Source organism: Protopterus annectens, chromosome 6.part0 (genome assembly GCF_019279795.1).
Source record: "Protopterus annectens isolate FY-2018-M chromosome 6.part0, PAN1.0, whole genome shotgun sequence".
Taxonomy (NCBI): Eukaryota; Metazoa; Chordata; order Ceratodontiformes; family Protopteridae; genus Protopterus; species Protopterus annectens.
The window spans coordinates 1,591,146,877-1,591,171,634 of NC_056737.1; the positions used below are offsets into that span (position 1 = coordinate 1,591,146,877).

A 24,758-nucleotide genomic window follows, 5' to 3' on the forward strand; every position below is an offset into this window, starting at 1 on the left:
GGATCAAACCTTTGACTGGCTGCCCAAATAGAGAAACCTGTTAATTTACTCTTATAAATCCTTTGTATAGCCTAGTTCTGAGAAGCAGACAAAATGTGGATTATGTTCCTTAAAAGGGAAGCATGTCTGGCTATTATTGGAGAAACCATATGGTTAAGCTAGAGGTTCTGATGCTGACCCGTGGAGAAGGGATGTTTAAGAAGATCTGGTTGTGGATCTGGAAGCCAACGAGGCTTCCTCAATACCCAGCTGAGTAAACCAAATCTGTTTGGGCTAGTATGGTGCAATGAGGATTACTCCTAATTTGCAAGATGATGCTGTCTGTAGAAAATGGGATACAAAGGGAAGAGGGGGAAAGGTGTAAAGAAGACCAGGGGACCACTGGCATACTAAAGCATTCCATGATGACTGTCCCTGTGGGAAGCTAAGGCGTAGTAGCTTCTGAACTTTGTGTTGGAAGGAGAGGCAAACAAGTCGCAACAAGGCTGGCCCCAGTGATTGAAAATGTGTTGAGCCACTAATCTAGATCCCCTGTGAGACATTAGGACAGATCTGCTGAGCCTGCCTGCTATCTGCTAGCCAGCTGGACTTCCCTGGAATGCCTCTTTCCACTACAAGGTGACCCGAATCCAAAAGCTCACTGCCATACTATAACAGACACTTTGTAAAGGGAGTAAGAATTGATTCCTCCTTGATTGTTGCTGTATCAGACTATTGACATTGTCCAAATGTATGGCTATCACGATCGAAGGCCTGAAATTCCTGCAACGCTAGGAGGATTGCCCTCTTATTTTGGATGCTAACATTAAGACTGGCCTCTACTGGTTTCCAAACTCTTTGGACCCTCCTTCCCTCTAAATAATCCCCCAAGTCAAAGAGGAGACGTACAATGATAAATACTGCTGTTGGAGATGAAGGAACAAACAAGTCTTCCCATCTGAAGGAAAGAGGATGCAAGCCTCCTGTATTGGTGATTCCTGCAAGACTGAATAAAATAAATGGGAGCTGAAAGGAAGTCTGTTAGTTATGACCATTTTGTGAATAACATGCACTGGAAAATCTTCATGAAAATCTGGTTCAGTGACCTACAATAAACGAGGCTGCCACAAGGCCTAAAGCTTTAGTGAGCAGCACAGTAGGAGGGTAATGATGATGATATGGGATCCAAATTGGTCACCTTATCTCTGGGGTGAGAAATACTTGACAAGAGATTGTGTCCAGATTGCATCTTAATCAAGTAGTTTGCTATGAAAGCTGAAACTATGACTTTCAAAAACTTATAAAGATGCTTGAAGATAAGCAGAGCTGTAAAAAGTAGTCCTTGATGTTAGTAAATATGCTCTGGTTGTTGCAGCAAGAAGCCAGTCATCTAAGTATGGGAACACCTTGATTCCTTTTTACCACAGACTGGCTGCAACTACTGCCATGCATTTGGTGAACACCTGAGAGGACTGTGGCAAGATTGAAGGGCAAGACTCTAAACTGGTAATGACTGGTAGCAAACTGAAAGCATAGAAAAAAAAAACATCGGAAAGGAAGGGACTTTCAGAAGTGTTAGTTGAGAAAGATCCAGAATGGGTCTCCAGGTGCATTCCTTCCGGGAAACCAGAAACATCCTGGAATAAAACCCTTTCTCCTTTCTGGGCTGGGGGCACAACTTGAATGGTGCCCAGAGCCAAAAGGTCCTGAAGTAATTCTGGATAGAAGGAAAGCTGTTCATGAGAAGGTTGAGGGATGCCCAGAAAAGGACGGGATTTCCACACCACGAAATATCCCTGGCAGATGATGGATAGAACCAAAGTGTCTTGAGTGACCCTTAAACAACTAGGAAAGGGCAGGGATAGATGAAGGGATTAGGGAACCTGGCCCATGGAAAGGAGAAATAAACTGTCTGGTTTGTCTTGAAAAGGAGGCTTCTGAGAAGTAGGAGTCTGTGCAGACGTAGCAGGGGGTACATGCGTAGAACCCTTCTTACTTTTAAGAGCACAGATTGGCCGTCTGCATAAAAAGCAGATTTGGATGGATAATTCCTCTGGAACTTAGGGATAGAAGACTCAAATATATGTTTCAGTTCCTGCAAGGCCTTGCCTTTATCCTGGAGGGACTTAAAAGCTCAGCAGCAGCACCAGAACCAAAAATGTTCTTATTATCAAGGGGGGCGTTCAAGAATTTAGTATTAATACCATCAGGTAAGGGAGATGAAGCCAATCAAAGTCTCAAAACAGAACCAAAGGCAGCAGCCCTACAGTAAGCATCAGCTGCATCATAACTAAATTTAATAGAGTGGTGAGTCACTTGAGAGAAAGAATTCAGTACAGAAAGGGACACGACCTTCCTCTTCTGAATCAGAAAGGTCAGACATTGCTGAGAAGCTTGAGAAAGAAGGGCTAAAACATACCTGGTTACATGAATCTGGTAATTAATAGTCTGACAGGACAGGGTGGCAGTAGTATATACCTTTTTGCCTAAACATTCATAGCTTTACTGTCCTTGACTTGAAGTAAGTAGTTTAGTAGATGGCAAAAGTTTAGAAGGTTTGTCAGAAGAGACAGATACTACAGAAAGATCAGCAGAAGGACATTTGTACAAGCACTTACAATCATTAGCCACTTTGTAAAATCTATCCAGTTTCTGGAGGCTGAGAATCTGGTGTCACAGAGGCTGCTGAATACATATCTAAAAGGGCAGCCAAGACTGGAGGTAAAGCGGAGGGCTTAGGAGAAACCATGTGGAGGAGTTTTTTGAATATCAAAAACCTGAGAACAGTCCCATTTGAAATATTCCATGATGTGAAAAATAGTGTCACCAAAGGAGAGTTCTTCTAAGGGAAAGTCTGGACTAATAGAATTGTCCTCCTTAGATGCATAATACAAAGGAGAAGGGCAGCCAAGACTGGAGGTAAAGCGGAGGGCTTAGGAGAAACCATGTGGAGGAGTTCATAATACCTCTTTTGAATATCAAAAACCTGAGAACAGTCCCATTTGAAATATTCCATGATGTGAAAAATAGTGTCACCAAAGGAGAGTTCTTCTAAGGGAAAGTCTGGACTAATAGAATTGTCCTCCTTAGATGCATAATACAAAGGAGAAGGGACTTGAGAATAATATGCCAAAGACTCTTCCACAAAATCCAAATATTCTTCAGAAGACTCCTGCTCTCTGGGACTCTTAAGGAGAGTAGATGACCAAGGAGGAAGCAGGCACACAAACTTCTTGGGGAGGCTTTACAGCCATTAAGGCATTAAACAACTTCAGGGTAAATTCCTGTCATTCATGCTGCAGATCTTTAGCAGCAGGAGAAATAAGCTAGTTTTTTTTGTTTTTTCTTTTGCGGAAAGTCTGCCCTAAAAACCCTAGGAGGATCAGACACCTGCCTACACTCTATCAACATAGTATGAATCTCCTCCAGAAAGTACAGCTAATAACACTTACCATAAATGTAGATGTTAGAGTGTATTCACTGTTGCAGTCATCATATCTGGGTTATCTGCCTGCAGGTAGCCCTCAGTAGGCCTGAATACCAGAGTCTTGGGATTTCTGCATCGGATGCTGTCGCTTCTTCCATGACGTCAGGGGTATAAAACATGCAGCTGATACCATTACATCAGTTTTTCTTGCCCCAGATGTCTGAGCCCGCAAAACAGGAAGCAATTACGTGGTGTGGAACCCCACCAGCAAAAAGCAAATACCAATGATATAAGATATGGCCAAGCAAAAAGGATAGATAGAAGTCAGGTGGCTGGAGGGGGGGTAACCAGGACTGCAACAATGAATACACTCAAACATCTACATGTATGGTAAGTGTACACAACTGCACTATGTTCTTCATGTTTCACTGTTGCAGTAATCACATTTGGGTTGCTTCCCAAAGCTGAGGATGGGTGGAGGCAGTCAAGAAGCATTAGGGCTGGCAAGCAGGCCTTGTAAGACTGCTGTGGCAAATCCAGCTCTGGATTTAGATAAGATAGGTAAGTGGTAATGCTTGGTGAATGTGTGTACAGAGCTCCAGGTTGCAGCTTCCAGGATGTCTCTGGTAGGGACTCCCCTGAGAAATGCTGCAGAGATTGATGTAGCCTTAGTGGAATGTGTTTTAATCCCATGTGGTGTAGGTTTCCCATGGTGTTTGCAGCAGAAATGGATGCAGTGTGCTATCCATTTAGAAATGATTTGCTTTGAAATGGCCTTGCCCTTTGCCCCTGTAGCAAAGCTGACTAGCAGCTGGTCAGATTTTCTGAAAGGTTTAGTCCTGTCCAGATAGAACCTAAGCTGCCTTGTGCACGTCGAGGGAATGCAGGATCCTTTCCCCTTTATTCTGAGGATTAGGGAAAAAAGTTGGCAAATTAATGGATTGGTTTAAAGCCACACTAGATACCACCTAGGGCATAAATGATGGGTTAGTTCTGAGGGAAACCCTGTCCGTATGGAAGATAATGAAGGGTTCCACGGCCGTAAGGGCCTGCAATTCAGACACTCTTCTTGCTGAAGTGATTGCTAGAAGTAAAGCTGTGTTCCAGGAGAGGAATTTTAACTCTGCTGTAGCAGCAGGTTCAAAGGATGGAATTGTGAGCTTTTCCAATACAAAGTTAAGGTCCCAGGCTGTAATGGGAGCTCACCTGGCGGGGGGTCTTACATTTTTGGCTCCTCTCAGGAACTGTTTGACCAGAGGATGAGAGAAGAGGGGTGGCTCAGTATTATAATTAGCTGAGAAGGCAAAGGCATGAATTTTAATAGAAGAGAAGGATAGGCCTTTGTGGAACATTTCTGTTAAGTAATCTAGTATATGAGGTAAGCTGGGCACAGTTGTGTCCATTCCCTGAGACTGGCTCCAAGAACAGTATCTTTTCCACTTTTCCGAATACGATTTTCTAGTACTAGGCCTCCTTGCCTCAAGGATGACATCCAGCACCTGTTTACTGAGGGCTGCTGGTGATAAGTTCAGTGGATGAGCCAGGCTGCTAGGTTCAGGGTCTATTGCTGAGGATGCAAAACCTAGCCCTCCTGCTGAGACAGCAGGGATGGGGTCTGAGGCAGGTGCCATGGTGGCACTACTGTCAGACTGCACAAAAGGGGGTACCTGTGCTGGCGTGGCCAGTCTGGTGCAATCAGGATTGTCCTTGGCTTGCCCTGTTTGATCTTTAGTAGAACCTTTGAGAGGAGGGGCAGAGGAGGAAAGGCATAGATTGAGAGGTTTTTCCCACATGAAGGACAGGGCATCCACTTTCCATGCTTGGCTGTGGGTAATTCTGGTGCAATACTTGCTCAATTGATAGTTCTGAGGGGAAGCAAAGAGGTCCACCTCTGGTGCCCCTCACCTGTAGATCAGAAGCTTGAATATTTTGGGTTCCAGTTTCCACTCGTGTGGGTCCATTAGATTTCTGCTTAAGACGTCTGCCAGTGAATTTAGTTTGCCTGGCAGGAATTGAGCTTGCAGGTGCACTTGATTGCTTAAGGCTGTGTTCCACAGAGCCATGGCTAATCTGCAGAGTGGGTAGGAATGGGTTCCCCCCTGCTTGTTTATGTGCCACATTACTGTGGTGCTGTCTGTCTTTATCAATAGTTGCCCTGGAAGTATAAGGCATTTGAAGGCTGTCAGAGCATTCTGTACAGCTAAAATTTCTTTTTGATTGATATGCAGGTGCATTTGCTTTGGGCTCCATTTGCCTTGAATGCATTGTCCTGCCAAGTGAGCCCCCCATGCATAGTCTGATGCGTCTTTTAGGGTTTAGGGGGCAGGGGGTTGAGTGAAAAGGAGACCCTTGTTGTGGCAGCAGGCCTCTGCTCACCAAAGGAACTCTGTCCTTAGGCAAGGAATGATAGGAATCATTGTTTCCAGGTCCTGAGAATGTTGACACCAGAGACTTTTTAAGTACCATTGAAGTTTCCTCATATGCAGTCTTGCATATGGAATTAGTAGAATGCAAGAGGCCATGAACCCTAGGGCTTGCAGTATTTTTCTTTCAGATTGCTGGGTTTTGGTGGCCAGTAGATTGAAGTAATTTGTCAAATAAATTTGTTTTTCTGGAGTGAGAAATGCCATCTGGGAAGTTGTGTTCAAGCTTGCTCCCAGGAATACAATCTGTTGGCTGGGTACCAGATGTGATTTTTTTTCGTTGATGATGTACCACAGTGAAGTTAGAAGTCTCTTTACAAATGTCAGGTGCTGTAGTAGCATTTCTTGACTGTCCGTCTGAATCAGGCAATCATCCAAGTATGGGTAAATCTGAATTTTTCTCTGCCTGCAATATGCAATGGCTGGAGCTAGGCATTTTGTGAATACCCTGGGTGCAGTAGATAAGCTAATGGGAAGTGCAGAGAACTGATCGTGCATACAGCCTGCTCTGAAATGTAGACATTTCCTGCAAGATTCCCTTATGGGGATGTGCAGATAAGCTTCTTTTAAATCTAGGGTGGCTAGCCAGGGAGCCCTTGGCTAGCATAGGAAGCAGCTGTTGGACAGTAAGCATTTTGAACCTTGGAACCACTAGGAAGGTGTTGAGAATAGACAGATCCAGGATAGGGCGCCAAGAGTTTTCTTCTTTTCTGGGTACCAGAAACAGTCTGGAGTAAAAACCTTGACCCCTTTGCTCTGCTGGGACAAGTTGAATAGCCTTGATACTGAGAAGAAAAAGTACTTACTTTTGGGCCTCTGCCCACTGATTTTGGGGGGGGGGGGGTCTGGCCACTTGCTTGGGGTTGGCAGTGAGTGGAAGTAGAATCTGTATCCCTGGCATACAATGTTCAAGACCCATCTGTCCTGGGTGATGTATTCCAGTTTTTATGCATGCAGGGCAAGTTTTCCTCCTAATGGTGCAAGTACTTGGGCAAAGCTTGGAAGGGTTAAGGATAAGTCATTGTGAGATTTTACCATAGGATGGTGGCTTACTACTCCCTGTTTTAGCGGTGGGAGCACTCCATTGCTTAGATCTGTGCATACCCTGAGACTGCAATCTTGGTGGTCTGCTGCCCCTGGGTTTGGACTGAGAAGGTCTGGGAGGGATTGGAAAGGACCAGTTTTTAGAAGGCCAATGCCTACTGAATCTAGGTGGCTGTACCTGTAGGAAATCTTTAACAGTTTGCATAGATTTAGCTTTTTCCTCCATCTTTTTAAGGACCTCTTCTGCTTTATTGCCAAACAGGCGTTCTTGGTTTAATGGTGCATCTAGTAATTTTGCTTTGACATGGTCTGGCAAGATATGTTCCTTAAGCCAAGCATGCCTTCTAAGAACAGACCCAGTGACAGCAGCCCTGCAAGATGCTTCTAAGACAACAAAACCACATTGCAAAGTATGTTTTCCAACTTGGTTAGCAGAATGCATTAACTCTTGTAAATCTATGTTCTGCACAATCAGGAATCAACATCATTTTCTGTTTAATTAGCTCCATAATGTGTTGCTGATACTTTAACATATGAAACTGGCAATTTAAAGCCCTGATGGCAAGAGTAGCAGAGGTGTATACCTTCTTACCCAATCTGTCTAAAGCCCTAGAGTCCCTGTCTGAAGGGGTAGGGCTTTTGGCTGTTGTAGCCTTAATGCCTTTAGATCCCTGGGAAATGGTCTCTGGATCCACAGTAGGATTCTTAAAAAGGAATTTGTGGGAGTCAGGTACTCTGTAGTACCTGTCAGGTTTCCTGGGAGCTGGAGGCAAAGTATCAGGGGTAAAGCTGGATTCCAAGAAGACATCATCTACAATTTCCAGAACAGGAGGGATGGCTAGAGGCCTGTGCTGAGGCAAGTTTAAAAATTCACTGAGTCTCTTTTTGGACTGTGGGTAGTCCTGGCACTCCCGGCGGAAATGCTTTCTAAGGGTATGCAGGGTTTCACCAAAGGAAAATCTTCTGGTGGGGAAGCAGAGGGAATGGATACCTCTGTCTCAGAATCCTCTTAGGTAGATAAGGGTATGTCCTGGTAATCAGAAGGATCAGAGTCAACAGACTCATGATCTGAAGAATCAGAAGGAAAATCAGTTCTTGTTTTTTTGAGGGGGAAGGCTGGCTTACCCTAATTAAAGTAATAAGATCTTCAGCCATTCTAAGCATTTGTTTCTGAGGCACGTGGGCCTGAGAATGCGCTTTGGTTGCCAGTTTCCTAGGCGTAGTGCGAACTCTGGGCCTGAGAAATTCGGTATTTTTGGTTTGAAACGAAGTCGTTGGTTTAATATAAAAATCGGAAGGCCTGAATACACCCTCAGAAGCCGGTGCCTGCACAGTGGCTCCGGACCCATCCAAGATAGAGACATCCGCAGGTTCCATAGTTGAAGCATCTCGCTGCATACCAGACTCCGAATGGGTCTCAGTAGAGGCCTGCGAATCTGTAGAAGTGAGTATCAGTGGCTGAGAAAGAGACTAGCTTAACAGAAGCATCATCGGCAGTTTTGAACCTATGCAGTCTGTCTCTGTCTTTATCCTTATGTTTTTTCGGAAGATCGGCAGACAGATGGCTTATCGAAGCCATTTCGGAATATGGAGAACGAGAGAGAAAGAATTTAGCAACAAAAATAGCCCGATGACGAATAGTTCAGACGTTGAACAAGGCACAAAACCAATAGCAAGGGACGTCGTGGTCTGGGCCTAAACAGGTGACACAGTAAAAATGAAAATCTTTGCGAGGCTTTCCCCAGGCAAGACAATTATTAACTTTTTCTGACATCGGTTACAGCAAGAAAAAAGGATCCCCAACGGGGTACTTCTCTTTTAGAAGACTTCAGGTCTGAAACTTGAAAAACGAAAATTTAAGGAGGCGGCCGACCGGCACTTGCGAACTGCTTCTTCGGACACTGCACGGCAAGAAAAGCTGATGTAATGGAGTCGGCTGCATATTTTATACCCCTGACGACCTGACGTCATGGAAGAAGCGACAGCATCTGATGCAGAAATCCCAATACTCTGGTATTCAGGCCGACGGAGGGCTACCTGCAGGCAGACAACCAAAATGTGATGACTGCAACAGTGAAACACGAAGAACATCTAGGATTTGCTGTATCCCACTTGGTTCCTCAGAAATAATCAGTCAAGGTTCCCATCAACATCCGAAGTGGACATTTACAGAGTCTCCAGGGACATGCAAGAAGTTGGATGCATGCCAGTCTCCAACAAGATCTCAGCAGAGGAAACGGAGACAACAACCGGGCAATTCTCTGGGCTTTCACCAGCCTTGACAGAAATGCCCAGAGGATGCGGGACAGCAGCGAAATCAGACTTGAGTTTTTTTGGTAGTTTTACTGGCAGCGGCTGATCTTCAGGACAGGAAGATTCCACCACAGCACCTTGCGCCAACAATTTAAGATGTTAGTTCTCCAAGTAAATCGACAAGGAAGAGAGACAACTGCACGAGGTCTTGGAAATCAACACCTGACAGACAGAACACTGTGCATGGTCATGAGAAGCACCCAAACAGAAGAGAGACTGCTTGCGATGAACTTTATGGGGAATCTGCCTTTCACACTAACATTTTCTTTTTTTTTGGGTGACAGGTAAACTCACAAAAGTAAAAGTAGAAATAGATAAGAGGAAACCCCAATGAGGCACTTTTTTGAAACATAGCTCAGTAACCAGCACAGAAGGAGCTTTCAGACTGATGATCAATGATGGCATTAGGACTGGTGGTAAAGCTCTTCTGAGGTATGTGTGTCCATACATCACCTTTATGCCCTACACCTTGTGAGGGGAGCATATGCAGGATGTATGGCACCTTTAGATTCCTAAGGCTTTGGTATAATGGCCAGACGTTGGGCTATCCTTGGCAAGGAATCCCTTATTTAAAGAATACTACAAGAGTGATATGGAAGAACATAATGCAATGCACGGAGGACTGACTGGTGACTTCATATGGCACAGAATGTAAAAGGTAATATGACACAGATTCTTTCTATAAAGCTTGCTCCCTCTAATGGCCAAAGCTCAAGGCTGCAGCCACTCAAGCTTACGGATGACCATATACTCAACAAAAATCAGGTTGGAGCAAATGACAACTCCCCACATGAATTCTGCATTTACATGAATCCCTATAATAATAATGATCCCTTTAAAAAACATCAGAAGTTCAAACTTCAACATAATCACATGTTCACTATGTTACTTTAACGGTTAGTGATATCTAGCTAGATATGCAGGAAGGTTGAAACAATAATGCAATGGAGAGGACAAAAAACGTGTTTCAGATGGACCAAAAGTAAAATGGAGTCAATGCATCATTGGTAAAGACTGTGAAACAAATAACTTACGCATTAAGCGTTGAGATAAGGCAGAGACATATTCCTTCTCGTGTTCGGTAGTTCTTATGTTTAAATCCTCCAAGCATCCGATCCCAGACATACTGCAACACAAACCACAGAAATAAAAACAGATACATAAGCATAAACTCTTACTTGTACATACAACCATCAACACAAAATGGTAACTAAATTTACTCACTCCTAGAATATTTCTCCTTTTGTACTAGACCTCTGAACTTCTGGAATTACTTCAGATTGATTTCAGGCACTCTCTTCCTCTTTTTCCTCACCTTTCCATTATTCTTCCTTTTACTCCACCCTTCTGCTGTCATCCTTCTTTCTCCATCACCCGTCATTCTAAATCATTCTAAACTTCCTCTTTCTTTCAGCTTTCTTTTTCCAATTTCTCCCATTGGGATATCCTTTCTCTTGCCTTCTCCAACTTCACTATCCTCCTTCACTTCTTACCTTGCATTCCCCCACAGTACTGACTATATATTATCATTAAAATTCTCTTTCAACATGCTTTAGTTTCTGCACTTTTTTCAAGTTCTCCCCACTCTAATCATCAGACCCTTTCCTCACTTACACATTTATTTATATCCAGATAAACTAGTTTCAACTTCTGCCTGCAGTTAAAAAGAAGACACAAGAAAGAGATGCAACAGTTTGGCTGGCCACAGTCATTGTCATACCACCAGCTACGGTGAGCAGCAAGGTGAGGTAAGCTGTTTGTTAGGTCTCACAGGTAGGTACTAGGCTATTAGGCCTAGGGTCTATATAAGCTTAGCCAAAAATGTACCCTGGCTTTCACCACCCAAGAAAATTATTTTCCTGTGCCCCTGTCGAGCAGAGCCACAGAAGTGATCCCTGCGGTGAATTTCCTATTTCCCATCCAATCATCAAGATTTTTCTTGAAGAGTGCTAATGAGGAGCTCTGTTTGACATAGATGGGTAGTCTGTTCCAGAGTATGGGAAGTCTCTGGGACAGGAATCTATCCCTCTGCATGTTCTGTTTATTGTGGTGACAAGGTTTAGGTTCCTAGAGTGTGTAGCTCGGAGGGATTGGGATTTCTTTAAGTGGAGCATGTCCAACAGCTCTGAGTTTGACATAGCTTTGTATGTTAGGCAAAGATCACCTCTGAGTAGGCGATATGCGACCGAGTAAAGCTGGAGTTTTTTGAGATGGTCTGCATAGGGCATCTGTTTGAGGCCACTAATCCTCTTTGTGAGGTATTTCTGTGGCCTTTCCAGTTGTTGTAGATGTCTTGTGAGGAACATACCAAAAGGGGCATTGTACTCTATAATGGGTCTAATGAGTGATGAGTAGAGGGGAACAATGACCTTTTTTGTCTGGATGAGAAACATTTTGTGATGAGGTGAGCCACGTAGAAGGATTTTCTGACCACTGTGGTGATGTGATTAAAGGAGAGACTACTGTCCACCTGTGTCCCAAGGTCTCATCACATTTTCGGTGTTATGTAGACTACCAGCTATGTGGTAGTTCATGGGTACAGAGTTTTTACCAAAGGGGATGACAATACATTATTTGGCATTGAGCTTCAGGCCATGGCTTTGACACCAGGCATCTGTCTCAGTGAGGCCCTTTTGTAGTATGTCCACATCGTTAGGAGTTTCGATTATGGCTCCTAGTTTGCAGTCATCTGCAAACTTTGTTAGCCAAAGACCTTCTGTTTTAGCCTGTACTTCAGAGAAGTAGATCCCAAACAGGAGAGGATCCAGGACTGAACCCTGTGGTACTTCACTTGTCACTGGTCTGAAGTCGGATTTGGAGTCTGCTACTTTCACAGTGTGGGTTCTATCCGTGAGCCAGTTGGCAAACCATCTTGTGACATAGGGATTTATACCTAGTTTAGTGAGCTTATCTATAATTCCAGAGTGGGGGATGGTGTCAAAAGTCTTGGCGAGATCTAGATAAGCTATGTGAACCACTTTACCCTCATCTATGGCTTTGGTCACTGCTTCAAACAATTCAATCAGGTTTAGGAGACATGATCTGCCTTTTACAAATCCGAACTGGGTAGGGTCCAGAGTTTGGAGATTACCAATGTCTTTGTTTGTGAGTTCCATGATGATATGTTCCATGGCCTTGCAGACCAGGCTCGTCAGGCTAATGGGTGGTAGTTCCCGGGGTTAGTCGTTGCTCCCCCTTTGTGGAGTGGGATAACCGTCGCGGTTCACCATTCAGTGGGCACAAAGCCTGAGGTGAGGTGAGGCTATGATTGAACATGGTTCTTAGGTAGGGAGCCAGTTCATTCTGTAGTTCATGTAGAACGCAGCTTGGGATATTGTCAGGTCCCATGGATGCTGTGTTCTTGGCTTTGAACAGTGTTTTTTTTACCTGTGCAGCCGTGACTACAGGAACTTTGCATTCTTCCGGTACAAAGATGGGCTCTCTAAGGGGTGAAAGGGGGGTAAAGTTAGCACTGAACCTATCAATATCAGTTGGTTCTGTATATTTAGTGCCATTGTGCTGTAAACTCAGAGCAGATCTGAGTGTTGCCAATGAGGTTCTTGACATAGCTATAGAATGTTTTGCGGTTGTCTTTAGAGTCAGTGGCAATTTTGTTTTCGTAACTAGCTTTGGAGGATTTTTTGAGGGATCTCAGCTTCTTACTGAGGTTGACCAGGGAGTTCCTCCAGTCATGGCATTTTACTCTTTTTTGCAACAGTTTCTTTCTTCTGTTTTAGTTTGTTTATGGCAGAGGACCACCAGATTGGCTTCTTTTTTTTTTGGAGAATAGGATCTTGGTTCTATTAGGGATAGCATGGGCCATGCACTCGTGTAAGTGCTTTTAAAGTGCATTTGTGTAGAATTCAGCAGTCGTACCTCTACTGTCCATCTGCATGGGTGTCATGAAGTTTGCCACTTCTGTCTTAAGAAGTGTGAAGTTGGCTTTGGAGAAGTTTTTTATGATGGTTTCCCTAACTGGGGGTGGGGGCGGGATGTGGATGTCTAGGGTGATTAACTTGTGGTAAGATCTGACCAACGAAGAATTGATCTCTGGTGTGGAACACCGGTTGCCCATGTTGGTAATGACCAGGTCTAGGATACTGCTGCCCCTGGTGGGGGTGTGAATAAGTTGATCCAAGGTGTTGGAATTTATGAATTCCAGAAAACATTGAGCAAAAGCGTTGGTACAGGAGTAGTTTTCCCAGTTAATGGCGGGGTAGTTGAAATCACAGATTATTAGGGTATTGGGTTGTACCCTAATACTTTCCAGTGTATCAAGAAATGAGGAGTGGGGATCCTGGGGCATGGTGGGGGGTCTGTAGCAAGCTGCAATTTGGATTGCGGTCTTGCCCAGAGTTAGTTGCACTTGGAAAATCATGGATGCAATATGCTGTGCAACTAGCCTGGAGGTATGGATATCCTTAATGAATATGGACACGCCTCCACCTTTAGTGCTTCGTTCTGGGTTAGGTGGCCGAAAGGTGTGGTATGAATTATAACCTGGTAATGCAGGGGTGCTCTCTAGAGCTTTGAACCAGGTCTCTGTCTCTGCACAGATGTCGATGTTGTGTATTTTAAGGAGTGCCTCGAGTGAGTGCATTTTGAGTTTTAGCCTTCTAGCATCGAGTAGCATTACCCTCAGATTTTGCTTGCTTGTACCTGTTACAGTGGAGAATTTGTCATTTGAACCTTGCCTAAAAAAGGCACTATAGTGGTGGCAAAAGCCTTAGCCAGCATCCGGAATCCCAAGGGTGACAGGTGCAGGCCATCTCCGGCAAAGCATCGTGGTCTGTCGATCATGTCGCCCCAGGCAGACAAATACTAGATCCCCTTAGAATGACACCAGAAGCTTAGCCAATTGTTGAAGTCAATCATTTTGTCCTTGTACTGTGGTATCATTCTGGGTGATGGCAGGATGCTACTCAGGGCTAGGATCATACCTGTCTGGGCTACAAGATTGGAGAGCTCCTCCATGTCTCTTTTCATGTAGTCCAGGGAGGTACATCTCAGGTCATTCACACCAACATGGACAATGAGTGTGTCATATTTGTACTTGCTGTAGAGTGACCTGAGTGCGTGCATTATGTGGCAGATCCTGGCGCCGGACAGGCAGCTGACAGTAACTTTCTACTTGTTTAGCCTGGTGAGTGGAACATCAATGTGCCTGACTATAGACTCACCTATGACTAGAGTGTTGAGTATGGTGTTATGCCTTATGGGCTGTGGTTGAGTGGCACACTGAGTTTGTGGGCTATGTGTCATTTGGGTTGTGTTGGGGGGGGGGGGGTTGCTTGCGTTTCTGCTTTGGAGGCCCCTGATGCTTGGGCAGGTTTTTATTGAGAGCCTCCACGAATGTAGGGGTGTGTTTTGTGTTTCTATGTGTGTGTTTTGGTGGTGTAGGTTTTGAGGGACTATGTGATGAGTGTGGTGTAGTGCAAGTGTTTACCTTCTCCTCTTGACTGTCTAGTCCAGTCTTGGGTGAAGAGAGCTCTGCTTACAGTTTGGCTATACAAGTGCATCTCTCACAGGTTGTAGTGTTGGGTGGTAGGAGGAGAGAGTTGTCTGTGAACATGAGGCAACTGCTGCATTGCCCCAAGATGCCCAGATTCATCAGGTAGACAGGAGAAATCACCGGGAGCTGACCCTTAGACATGCCTGGATAGGTGCTTATTTATTAAGTACTAAAAACTGCTTTCCTCTAGACAAGTGAGGAAAGTTGAGTGCTGTAGTAATCTGCAGCTTATTTAGTGCTTACATCGAGTTCTGAACAAGTGCTGAGTCCAAAGAAACAGATTTGAGTGCTGAAACTAGAAAACTGGCTAGTTCTAAAAAACAAAATTAAGCTAGAAGGCTTCCTCCAACACAGAAAGGCTTGGGGGCTCAGAAGCCTACAAACAGTCTAGACCACTTACAGGAAAGGCAGGAAACAAGCATAAAATTTTTTTCTTTCCCAGATGCTCTCTTTGTACACAGCAGGAGTGCCTGAAATCAGAATATGATCTCACTGCACTCAGCTGAGTGAGCAAATGAGATGGGCCCAGGAGTATCCAAACACAAATTTACAAGAGGGGTGGGCAGTTCCAAAGTCACCAAGAGTAACACCAAAACAGAAACAGGAAGGGTGGGTCTCCAGTCCCACTTCATGCTTGGTGTGCAACGAGACTGATGCAGATCTTTTGTCTGTGAATGATGGGACAATGCATGCCTATGCCTGTAGCTGGGCTGGCCCCTGTTCTCCACAATGCTGCACTAACCAGAAATCATCTCTTCTTTGTCTGCATCTTCCCCATAACTCTTAACCTGGAAACATCAAAAATATTGACAAAGGCCCATCAAAAGTAGGTACAACTGGCCAGAAATTGGGACACAGATAACATACAACTTGCATACATAATCATGTAACCCCGCCCACTTCAGTGGGATTGTGGGATATCAACACGAAGATTTAAGTCATTAAATAATAATAAATAATGGCATACATTTGAATTTCAGTCTTTGTATCTGTCAGAAAATACATAATGCAAAACCTGTTGCTCTACAGTGCACTTGCCATGAAACTTGGGAAGCTATGCATATTTACAAAAGAATGAACTTAATTTGCAATTCCGGTTTGAATTTAATTTCTCACCCTTCTGGATCCTTAGAAATAAGCCACAGACTGCAGTATAGACCTACAAATAATATAACAAACAGTTGCTTTGAGTTTGGTTCACCAGCTAACAGTAAGTAAGCACTAAGCAGAAAATGCAGTAATATCATCAGACTAAAATAAAACAGTGCTGCCTTCATTAGTGCAGCCTGATATCTTAAGTTAAACTACATCTGTTTCCTCTATTCTAGTATACAACAAGGCAGGCAAATACGTTGACACAGCATCCGATACTAATGTAATATCACAGCATTTAAATTAAACAGAAACCACAAATAGCGTAAAGGAAAACGACCAAAGAGAAAACAATAATAATAAAAAACGCTGCACCGCAGTCACAAGCAGACCTTTAATATACAAATATTAGTGCTTTTGTTACAAAACTTAATCAGAATAAAGTTTCTTTTTATTTTGTAATGAAAGTGCTAATATTTGTATAGTAAAGGTCTGCTTGTGACTCCGGTGCAGCATTTAAATTAAAAAAATGCAAAACCGCAAATAACCGTTTTCTCCAAATGTTTTTAAATGGCAGATAAGGAACCTGCCTGAATTTGTCGATAACACTGTCAACTGCATCCAACCTCTACCACACACACACACACACACACACACACACACACAGACACACACATCACATAAGCAAATTTAAGCTTTTTTCACTGTTTTATACACTGTATATTTTTAAGGAAAATCTTGTTGACATTTTCACCTACTACTAAGGAAAGCCAGGACCAGTACGGGTGTCACACTCATCTTTGGGGTACACATCGGGAGTCGAATTGCACAAGTTCATTTCAGAATGGACCCCGATCTTTCCAGCATTGACACTGCTCACCTGTGGGAGAACTACGAGTGCACTTGTTAAAGGACAGGTGAAAAAAGGTAATGGGCCTCTTCTCTTTGGACAACTGATACTGGCCACCATCTGCCACTTAAATTGCTCCCCTACCAGCACCTTTTTGTAACTCTTCTGTCATATTTCTCTACTTTTTGGATCAATAAGCGACTCCACAGAGAAGGAATGACTCACTGACTAAGAGCATGATGTGCCCAATAAGTCCCTCCTCAAAATTACAGTCAACTTGAGGAAGAGAGAGAACTGTGAGGGAGGAAAGTTGTAAATCAGAGCTTTAAAGGACAATCAACAACACCAGATGGTGGGATCCTGTACTGTAGCCTACCCAGCACCAAGCACCCCTGCGGTAAATACAAAACTCATACGGACGAGGTTCATCCATTAATGATATCATTACATACCAGCCCTTTTTCTTAGTGTACTCCTCCAGGTTCCAACAAGCACGCACACACACACACACACACACACACACACACACACACACACACACACACACACACACACACGCACACACGCACACACGCACACGATAATAATGGAATAATTATGTTAGAGTTTACGGATCACTGAATTATCAATAAAGTACAGTTTTGTACCTACCATAAATGTAGATGTTCCAGTGTTCACACTGCTGCAGTCATTACACTTGGGTTATCCTGCCGTCAGGCGGTCCCGCAGTCGGCCAGAGTTCCAAAGTCTTGGTGGGGCGTCAGTTGCTGTCGCTTCTTCCGTGACGTCAGTGCGCCAGGGGTATATAAGATGCATCCAACACCATTTTCTTCAGTTTTTCTTGCCCCAGATGCCAGGTGCCCCCAAGTAGGTAGGCAATACATATTGCTAATAAAAAATATACATATAAAATAAGAACAATACCTTCAGTTACAAGCAAATACACCACAAAGGTTGTATAGGATAGAAAGGTATAGATAAGTCCAGCTAGTTTAGAGGGGATGGAGGGGGGGGTAATCTGGACTGCAGCAGTGTGAACACCCTAACATCTACATTTATGGTAGGTACAAAACTGTTATATGTTCATCGTGTTACACTGCTGCAGTCATTACACTTGGGTAGAATCCCAAAGCTAAGGTTGGGTGGCTGGTCTATAAAGAGTTAGGATTGGCTATGAGGCCTTGCAGAATTGCAGTGGCAAATCCTGCTCTGGATTTAGAGTAAAGAGGCAGGTGGTAATGCTTGGTAAAGGTGTGCACTGAACTCCAAGTTGCAGCCTCCAAAATTTCCTTGGCAGGTACTCCTCTGAGAAAGGCCGTTGAAGTGGCTGTTGCCCTGGTGGAATGTGGCCTAATGTTATTTGGGACTGATTTTCCATGCTGTGTGTAGCAGTAACGAATACAGTGTCCTATCCATTTGGATATAGTCTGCTTTGAGATAGCCTTGCCCTGTGATCCCGCAGCATATGCTACAAACAGTTGCTCAGTTTTCCTGAAAGCTTTTGTTTTGTCCAAGTAGAAGTGTAGCTGCCTGTGTATGTCCAAAGAATGTAGAAGTTTCTCCCCTTTATTCTGGGGGTTTGGATAAAAAGTTGGCAAAGGGATGGTTTGGTTAAGAGCCACACTAGATACCACCTTTGGCATAAAGGTACGGTTTGTCCTTAAAGAAACCCTGTCCTGATGAAAAATTATAAAAGGTTCCACTGCCATTAACGCCTGTAGCTCTGAGCTGTTTTCCATGATAAAAATTTTAGATCGGCTGTATTGGCTGGCTCAAAAGGTGGCAGGGTCAGTTTTTCCAAAACGAAGTTGCGGTCCCAAGTTGGTGTTGGTGCTCTCCGGGGCGGTCCTATGCTTTTAGCCCCTCTGAGGTACTGCTTTAGTAAGGGATGAGAGAATAAAGGAGGATCCGTGTTGTAGTGTGCTGAAATGGCAGAGGCGTGGATTTTAATTGATGAGAAGGATAGGCCTCTGTCCAGCATCTCAGTTAAGTATTGTAAAATCTGAAGAATGTTTGGAACAAGAGGGTCAAGGCTTTGAGCCTGGTTACAGGCGCAGAATCTCTTCCATTTTTCTGAGTAAGCTTTCCTGGTGCTAGGCCTCCTGGCCTCCAAAATGACATCCATAACAGCTTTAGAGAGAGGTGTTGCCTGTTTTGATTAATGAATCTGCCATGCAGCCAGGTTGAGGGTTTTGAGCTGACCATGCAGGATCTGATTGTTTTGTTGAGTCAGAAGGTGTGGAATTTGAGGCAAAATCCAAGGTGAGCCTTGAGCTAAGTTCCTTAAGATAGGGTACCAGTGATGGCGTGGCCAGTCTGGAGCAATCAGGATCATCTGTGGTTTTTCTTGTCTGGCTTTTAGAAGTACCTTTGAAAGGAGAGGCAGTGGCGGGAAGGCATAAACTTTTAGGGTTTTCCAGCTGAACAAAAGAGCATCCACTTTCCATGCTTGTTTGTGATAAGTCCTTGTGCAGAATTTTTGTAGTTAGTAATTCAGTGGAGAGGCAAAAAGATCTATGTCTGGGCATCCTCATTTTTGCGTTACCATGCTGAAGATTTGTGGATTCAATTTCCATTCGTGAGGGTCCATGATATTTCTGCTTAGATCGTCTGCCAGAGTATTTTTTTTTTCCTGGCAGGAATTGTGCGTGCAGGTGAACTTGATACGTTAGAGCTGTATTCCACAAAGTCATGGCTTGCCTGCATAGGGGATAAGAATGAGTGCCCCCTTGCTTGTTTATGCACCACATTACTGTAGTGTTGTCTGTCTTTAATAATAGTTGTCCTGGATGCAGAAGGTCCTTGAAAGCTGTTAGGGCATTTTGAACAGCCAACATATCTTTTTGATTGATGTGAAGATGCAGTTGGTCTGTGGTCCACTTGCCCTGAATGCATTTTCCTGCCATGTGTGCTCCCCAGGCATAATCCGAAGCATCTGTTGTTAGAGTCTGCCTGGCTGTGGGTAGGGTAAAAGGCTGACCCTTGTTTAGGTGACATGCCTGTGCCCACCATAGAAACTCCTGTTGTAGGCAGGGAATCATTGGTATTACTGCTTCTAAACTGTGAGTGTTGAGTCCAAACACTTTTTAGGTACCACTGTAATTTCCTCATATGCAGTCTGGCATATGGTATTAGTAGTATGCAGGATGCCATGAATCCCAGGGCCTGCAGAATTTTTCTTGCAGGGAGATGGGACTTTTTTGCCAGTAATTGAAAATATTGAGTTAGTTGAACTTGTTTGTCTGGCGTGAGGTAAGCCATCTGGGCCGTTGTATTTAAGCTGGCGCCCAGGAATATAATCTGTTGTGAGGGCACTAGTTTTGACTTCTTTTCGTTTACTGTGTACCCTAGAGAAATTAGCAACCTTTTTACAAATGCCAGATGCTGTAGAAGAATGTCCTTTGTCTTTGCTTGAGTCGTCCAGGTATGGATATATTTGAATTCCTTTTTGTCTGCAAAATGCAATTACTGGTGCCAGGCACTTTGTGAAGACCCTGGGTGCAGTAGATAAGCCAAAGGGCAGTGCAGAGAATTGGTAGTGCATTGTACCAGCTTTGAATCTGAGGTATCTTCTTCAATTTTGTCTGATAGGGACATGCAGGTATGCCTCTGAGGTCCAGAGTAACAAGCCAAGCCTTCTTGCCCATCATGGGTAGAAGCTGCTGTAATGTCAACATTTTGAATTTCGGAATATCCAGGTAAGTATTTAGAATTGAAAGGTCTAGTATGGGCCTCCAGGCCTTGTCCTTTCTGGGGACCAGGAAGAGTCTTGAGTAAAATCCTTGTCCTTGTTCCTGTTATGGTACTTTTCGAATAGCTCTCATGTCCATGAGGGCTGAAATTTGTTTTTGTGCCTCTGCCCATTGACTTTGTGGCAGGTCTGGCATTCCTTTTAGCCTTGGTAATGTATGAAAGTGGAACCTGTAACCTTGAGACACAATATTCAGAACTCATTTGTCTTGGGTGATTGTTTGCCAGTTTTGAGAAAAAAGTGCTAGTTTTCCCCCTAAGGGGGCTTCCAAAAGGGAAGTGCTTGGCGTGCGAAGGGAAAAGTCATTGTGACTGTTTCGTGTAAGGTTGAGACTTGTCCTCACACCTCCTTTTGGGGTTGAGGTGCCCCACTGTCACTGTCTGTTTGAGCCTTGGGGTTGAGATCTGCCTCTTGGGCGCCTGTATCTGCCTCTCTGTGGCCTGTCTGACACTGGAAAGGACCAATTCTTTGTTGGCCAATTTCTGCTAAATCGAGGTGGCTGTACCTGTAAAAAATCCTTGACTGTTTGCATAGATTTAGCTTTATCCTCCATTTTCTTTAACACCTCTACTGCCTTAACACCAAACAAGGTATCATGCTGTAAAGGAGCATCCAATAATTTTGCCTTAACATGATCAGGTAAACTCTGTTCTTTTAACCAAGCATGTCTTCGAATCACAGAACCTGTAACTGCGGCTCTACAAGAGGCCTCTAAAGAATCAAAACCACAATGCAGAGTAGGTTTTCCCACCTGTTCAACTGCATGCAATAAATCCTGCATTTCTTTGCAATCAGGAGCTTCTGAGCTTGCAAGCATTTTCTGTTTTAACTGAGCCATTAAATATTGTTGATACTCAAGCATGTGAAACTGGCAATTTAAAGCCCTTACTGCTAAAGTTGCAGAAGTGTATACTTTCTTCCCCCATCTATCCAAAGCTCTGGAATCTCTGTCAGAGGGTACTGGATTTTTTGTAATGGAAGCCTTAACCCCTTTGGGACCCTGGGAAATAGTTTCTGGATCAGCAGAAGGGTTTTTATAAAGAAACTTGTGAGAGTCAGGGGCTCTATAATACCTATCTGGCTTGGCTGGTGCAGGGGGAAAAGAATCAGGAGATAAGCTGGATTCAGAGAACACATCATCCACAATATCTATCACAAGTGGAATAGCCAGGGGCCTGTGCTGAGGCAATAAAAGGAAATCCCTGAGCCTTTTCTTGGATTTTGAGTAATCCTGGCTTTCCCAATGGAAATGCTCCCTCATGGCATGTAAAGTTTCCCCAAAAGAATAATCCTCAGGAGGAGAGGCTGAAAGGATAGATTCTTCAGCATCAGAGTCCTCATAGGGGGGTAGAGAGTATCCCTGGTCTGAAGAGGAATCAGAGGAAATGGAAACCTGATCAGAGGAATCATAGTCTGTATCCTGCCTAGGCCTTTTCTCAGGAGGGGGATGGGAACCTCTGATTACAGTAATGAGGTCTTTGGCCATTTTAAGCATCTGTTTCTTAGGCATGGAGGACTGTCCAGGAGAATGCTGTACTTGCTTCTTTGTCTTTAATGGTACTTTTGTCTTGGCTGTTGCTGTAATGGTAAGTTGTGAAGGTCTGAAAACACCCTCACAAGCAGATGCCTGCTCAGCGGCTCCGGACCCATCTGAGGGATTAGTTTCCGTAGGCCCAGTACCTTGAGTTTCCAGAGGCCTAGTTGTCTCCACGTGGGAGTCGGAGGCGGCCTAAGGCTCTGAGGTAGTGGGTGTCAGGGGCTGCGAAAGCGCCTCACTGAGAACCGGCGACTGGCCTAGAAGAGGTTTCATCATCGGTTTTGGACCTCGGATGCCTGTCTTTATCCTTGTCTTTGCGTTTTTTCGTTATTGCTGTCGTCGGTTGATCCGACGGCATAGTATAATTGAACCTTCGGCCAAAGTAGTGCAAAGCAAAATCAAAACGTCTTTTTATAGTGCGTTTGTTAAATCTAGCACAAAACCGACAACTAGTGACGTCGTGATCAGGGCCTAGGCATGGAATACAGTAAGAGTGGAAGTCCTTATGAGGTATTTGCTTCCCACAAGAAATACAATTATTAACTTTTTCTGACATCGGTCTGAGGCAAGAAAAAAGTTTCCCCAACGGGGCACTTAGCTTTATTGAAGACTTCGCATCTGAAATTCGACTTTGAAAATCTCAGGAGTCGGCCGACCGGCACTTGCGAACTGCTTCTGCTTTGGGCACCGCGCGGCAAGAAAGACTGAAGAAAATGGCGTCGGATGCATCTTGTATACCTCAGGGAAGAAGTGACAGCAACCGACGCCGGACCAAGACTTTGGAACTCTGGCTGACTGCAGGACCGCCTGACGGCAGGATAACCCAAGTGTAATGACTGCAGCAGTGTAACACGATGAACATCACAGAGTTAACAAAACAACTAAGCAAACCAAATAGGAAAAAAAAAAAAAAAACAGAAAAATGTGGAGTCTTGATAACAGGTATGCAGATATCACACTTGTATGCAGAAACAATAAAAATGCATGGTAAGTCAGCTGTTCTATACTGCCCACCTTTTGCAAAGCAACAGACAATTTTGGATAATTTTTTCAGTTTATTTTTGCAAGTCTGCAACTCGTATTTTTGCGATCGCATCTAATCAGTGGAGCGATGTTTCATGCTCATCTTAATCTATTGCCTCCCTATTTTAATAAAATTATGCTCTTGAGACACACAACGAGAAACAAAATCACAGCAAGGGATTATTATAAGAACAATTTATCTGCACCGAGTACAAAGTTTAGTTTTACACCTTCATGCACTTTATTAGTCTTGAATGTAGTGGCACCAGGCATTGTTCTAAGCAACCAGAAAAGGCACGTGGATTTTGACAGCAGTTTTAACTTTAGCAACAAGGTTGCTCATCCTGTTGTGTGTGTGTGTGTGTGTGTGTGTGTGTGTGTGTGTGTGTGTGTGTGTGTGTGTGTGTGTGTAATTTATATACTTCAGATGTAGCGGCACGAGTGCCAGAACACAATTTCCATCCCACTGTAAACTACTTACATAAAAAAGCATGTGCATAAACTCTTGTTTGCACTAGCTACCTACACAGTCCTGCTGTTTGGGGGCAGACTTAGTAACAAACCAGACCCTTGGCCTTGCCCTACAAAGGCACACTCAGCCGGTTCAGCCACATCCAGGGACTTGACCCAGTTAGAATTTTGTACTCTTCAGAAAAAAATGCGTGCAATTCATTTTCATTCTACCTTAACATTTATTACCCTATGGCACCGTACTACAGGTCAAGAGAATTATTTGCATGGATTTGTGTTTAGTTTGTGGTGTTTGCATGTAGATGACCCAGCTAGTGTCTTCAGCTGAGGTGGCTGTGCGCGTCTGTCCCTTTAAGTTCTCTCTGTCTGGGGTGGAGCTTTTCTCTTCTCAGGCTTCTTTGATATTAATGGTGTTGGTGGTGTGTCTTGAAACTGAAGTAACGCTCAGAGTCTGAGGTCCTGACAAATGATAACATTTTCTGTAATGAGCTGGTCTCACTGCAAAGTTACCTCTTCAACAACAATCAACTCGGCTCCTTCGGAGCTTCAACCCCCTTCCCCAGGCATCCATACACCCCCCCTTTTTTCTTACTCTTTTGGGTTTAAAGGGGAGTGAAAAAAGGTAATCATTCGGACCCCCCCCCCCCATAAAAAAAAAAAAAATGAGATCAAGTCTTCAAAAGTACAGTTGTGTACACTTACCATAAATGTAGATGTTCGAGTGTCTTCACTATTGCAGTCATCACATTTGGGTTACCCCTGCTGGGGTAGCACTCGGCTGGCCTGAATACCAGAGACTTAGTATTTCTGCATATCGGTTGCTGTCATTTGAAGACTGACGTCAGGTAGTCAGTGGTATAAAGGAAGGTAGCCAATGCCATTACATCAGTTTTTCTGGCCCTAACCGGTCAATAGCCCCCAAAGTAGGAGGCCAGGCTGTGGTGGTATGACCCCACCAGTGGAAAAAAAATACAAAAATGTCCCTTGTAAGGAAAGGAGAACAACAAGGAGGAAAGGTGACAAAAAGAAAAAAGGGGGAAGGAGGGAGGGAAACTAGGACTGCAACAGCCTAGAGACACTAACATCTACATTTATGGTAAGTGCACAAAACTGTACTATTTTCTTCATGTTTCACTGTTGTAGTCATCACATCTGGATAGATTCTCAAAGCTGAGGAAATGGGTGGAGGCAGTCAAGGAAGTTAGGGGCTGGCCAGCATGCCCTGCAAGACTGCAGAGGCAATACCTGCCTTGGATTTAGAAAAGAAAAGCAGGTGGTAATGTTTGGTAAAGGTGTGAACAGATGTCCCTGGCGGGGACTCCTATGAAGAATGCTG

The 24,758-nt window shown here is 44.0% G+C and overlaps 1 protein-coding gene across 1 annotated transcript in view; it reads right to left on the bottom strand.

Annotated features, from left to right (window-relative positions):
- CLASP1 (cytoplasmic linker associated protein 1) overlaps positions 1 to 24,758 on the bottom strand; it is a 4,127,769-nt gene that overhangs the window by 3,577,989 nt on the left and 525,022 nt on the right. Inside the window, exon 5 of the mRNA XM_044073692.1 lies at positions 10,221 to 10,312. Coding sequence (XP_043929627.1) covers positions 10,221 to 10,312 — 92 coding nt within the window. The remainder of the gene's footprint in view (positions 1 to 10,220; positions 10,313 to 24,758) is intronic.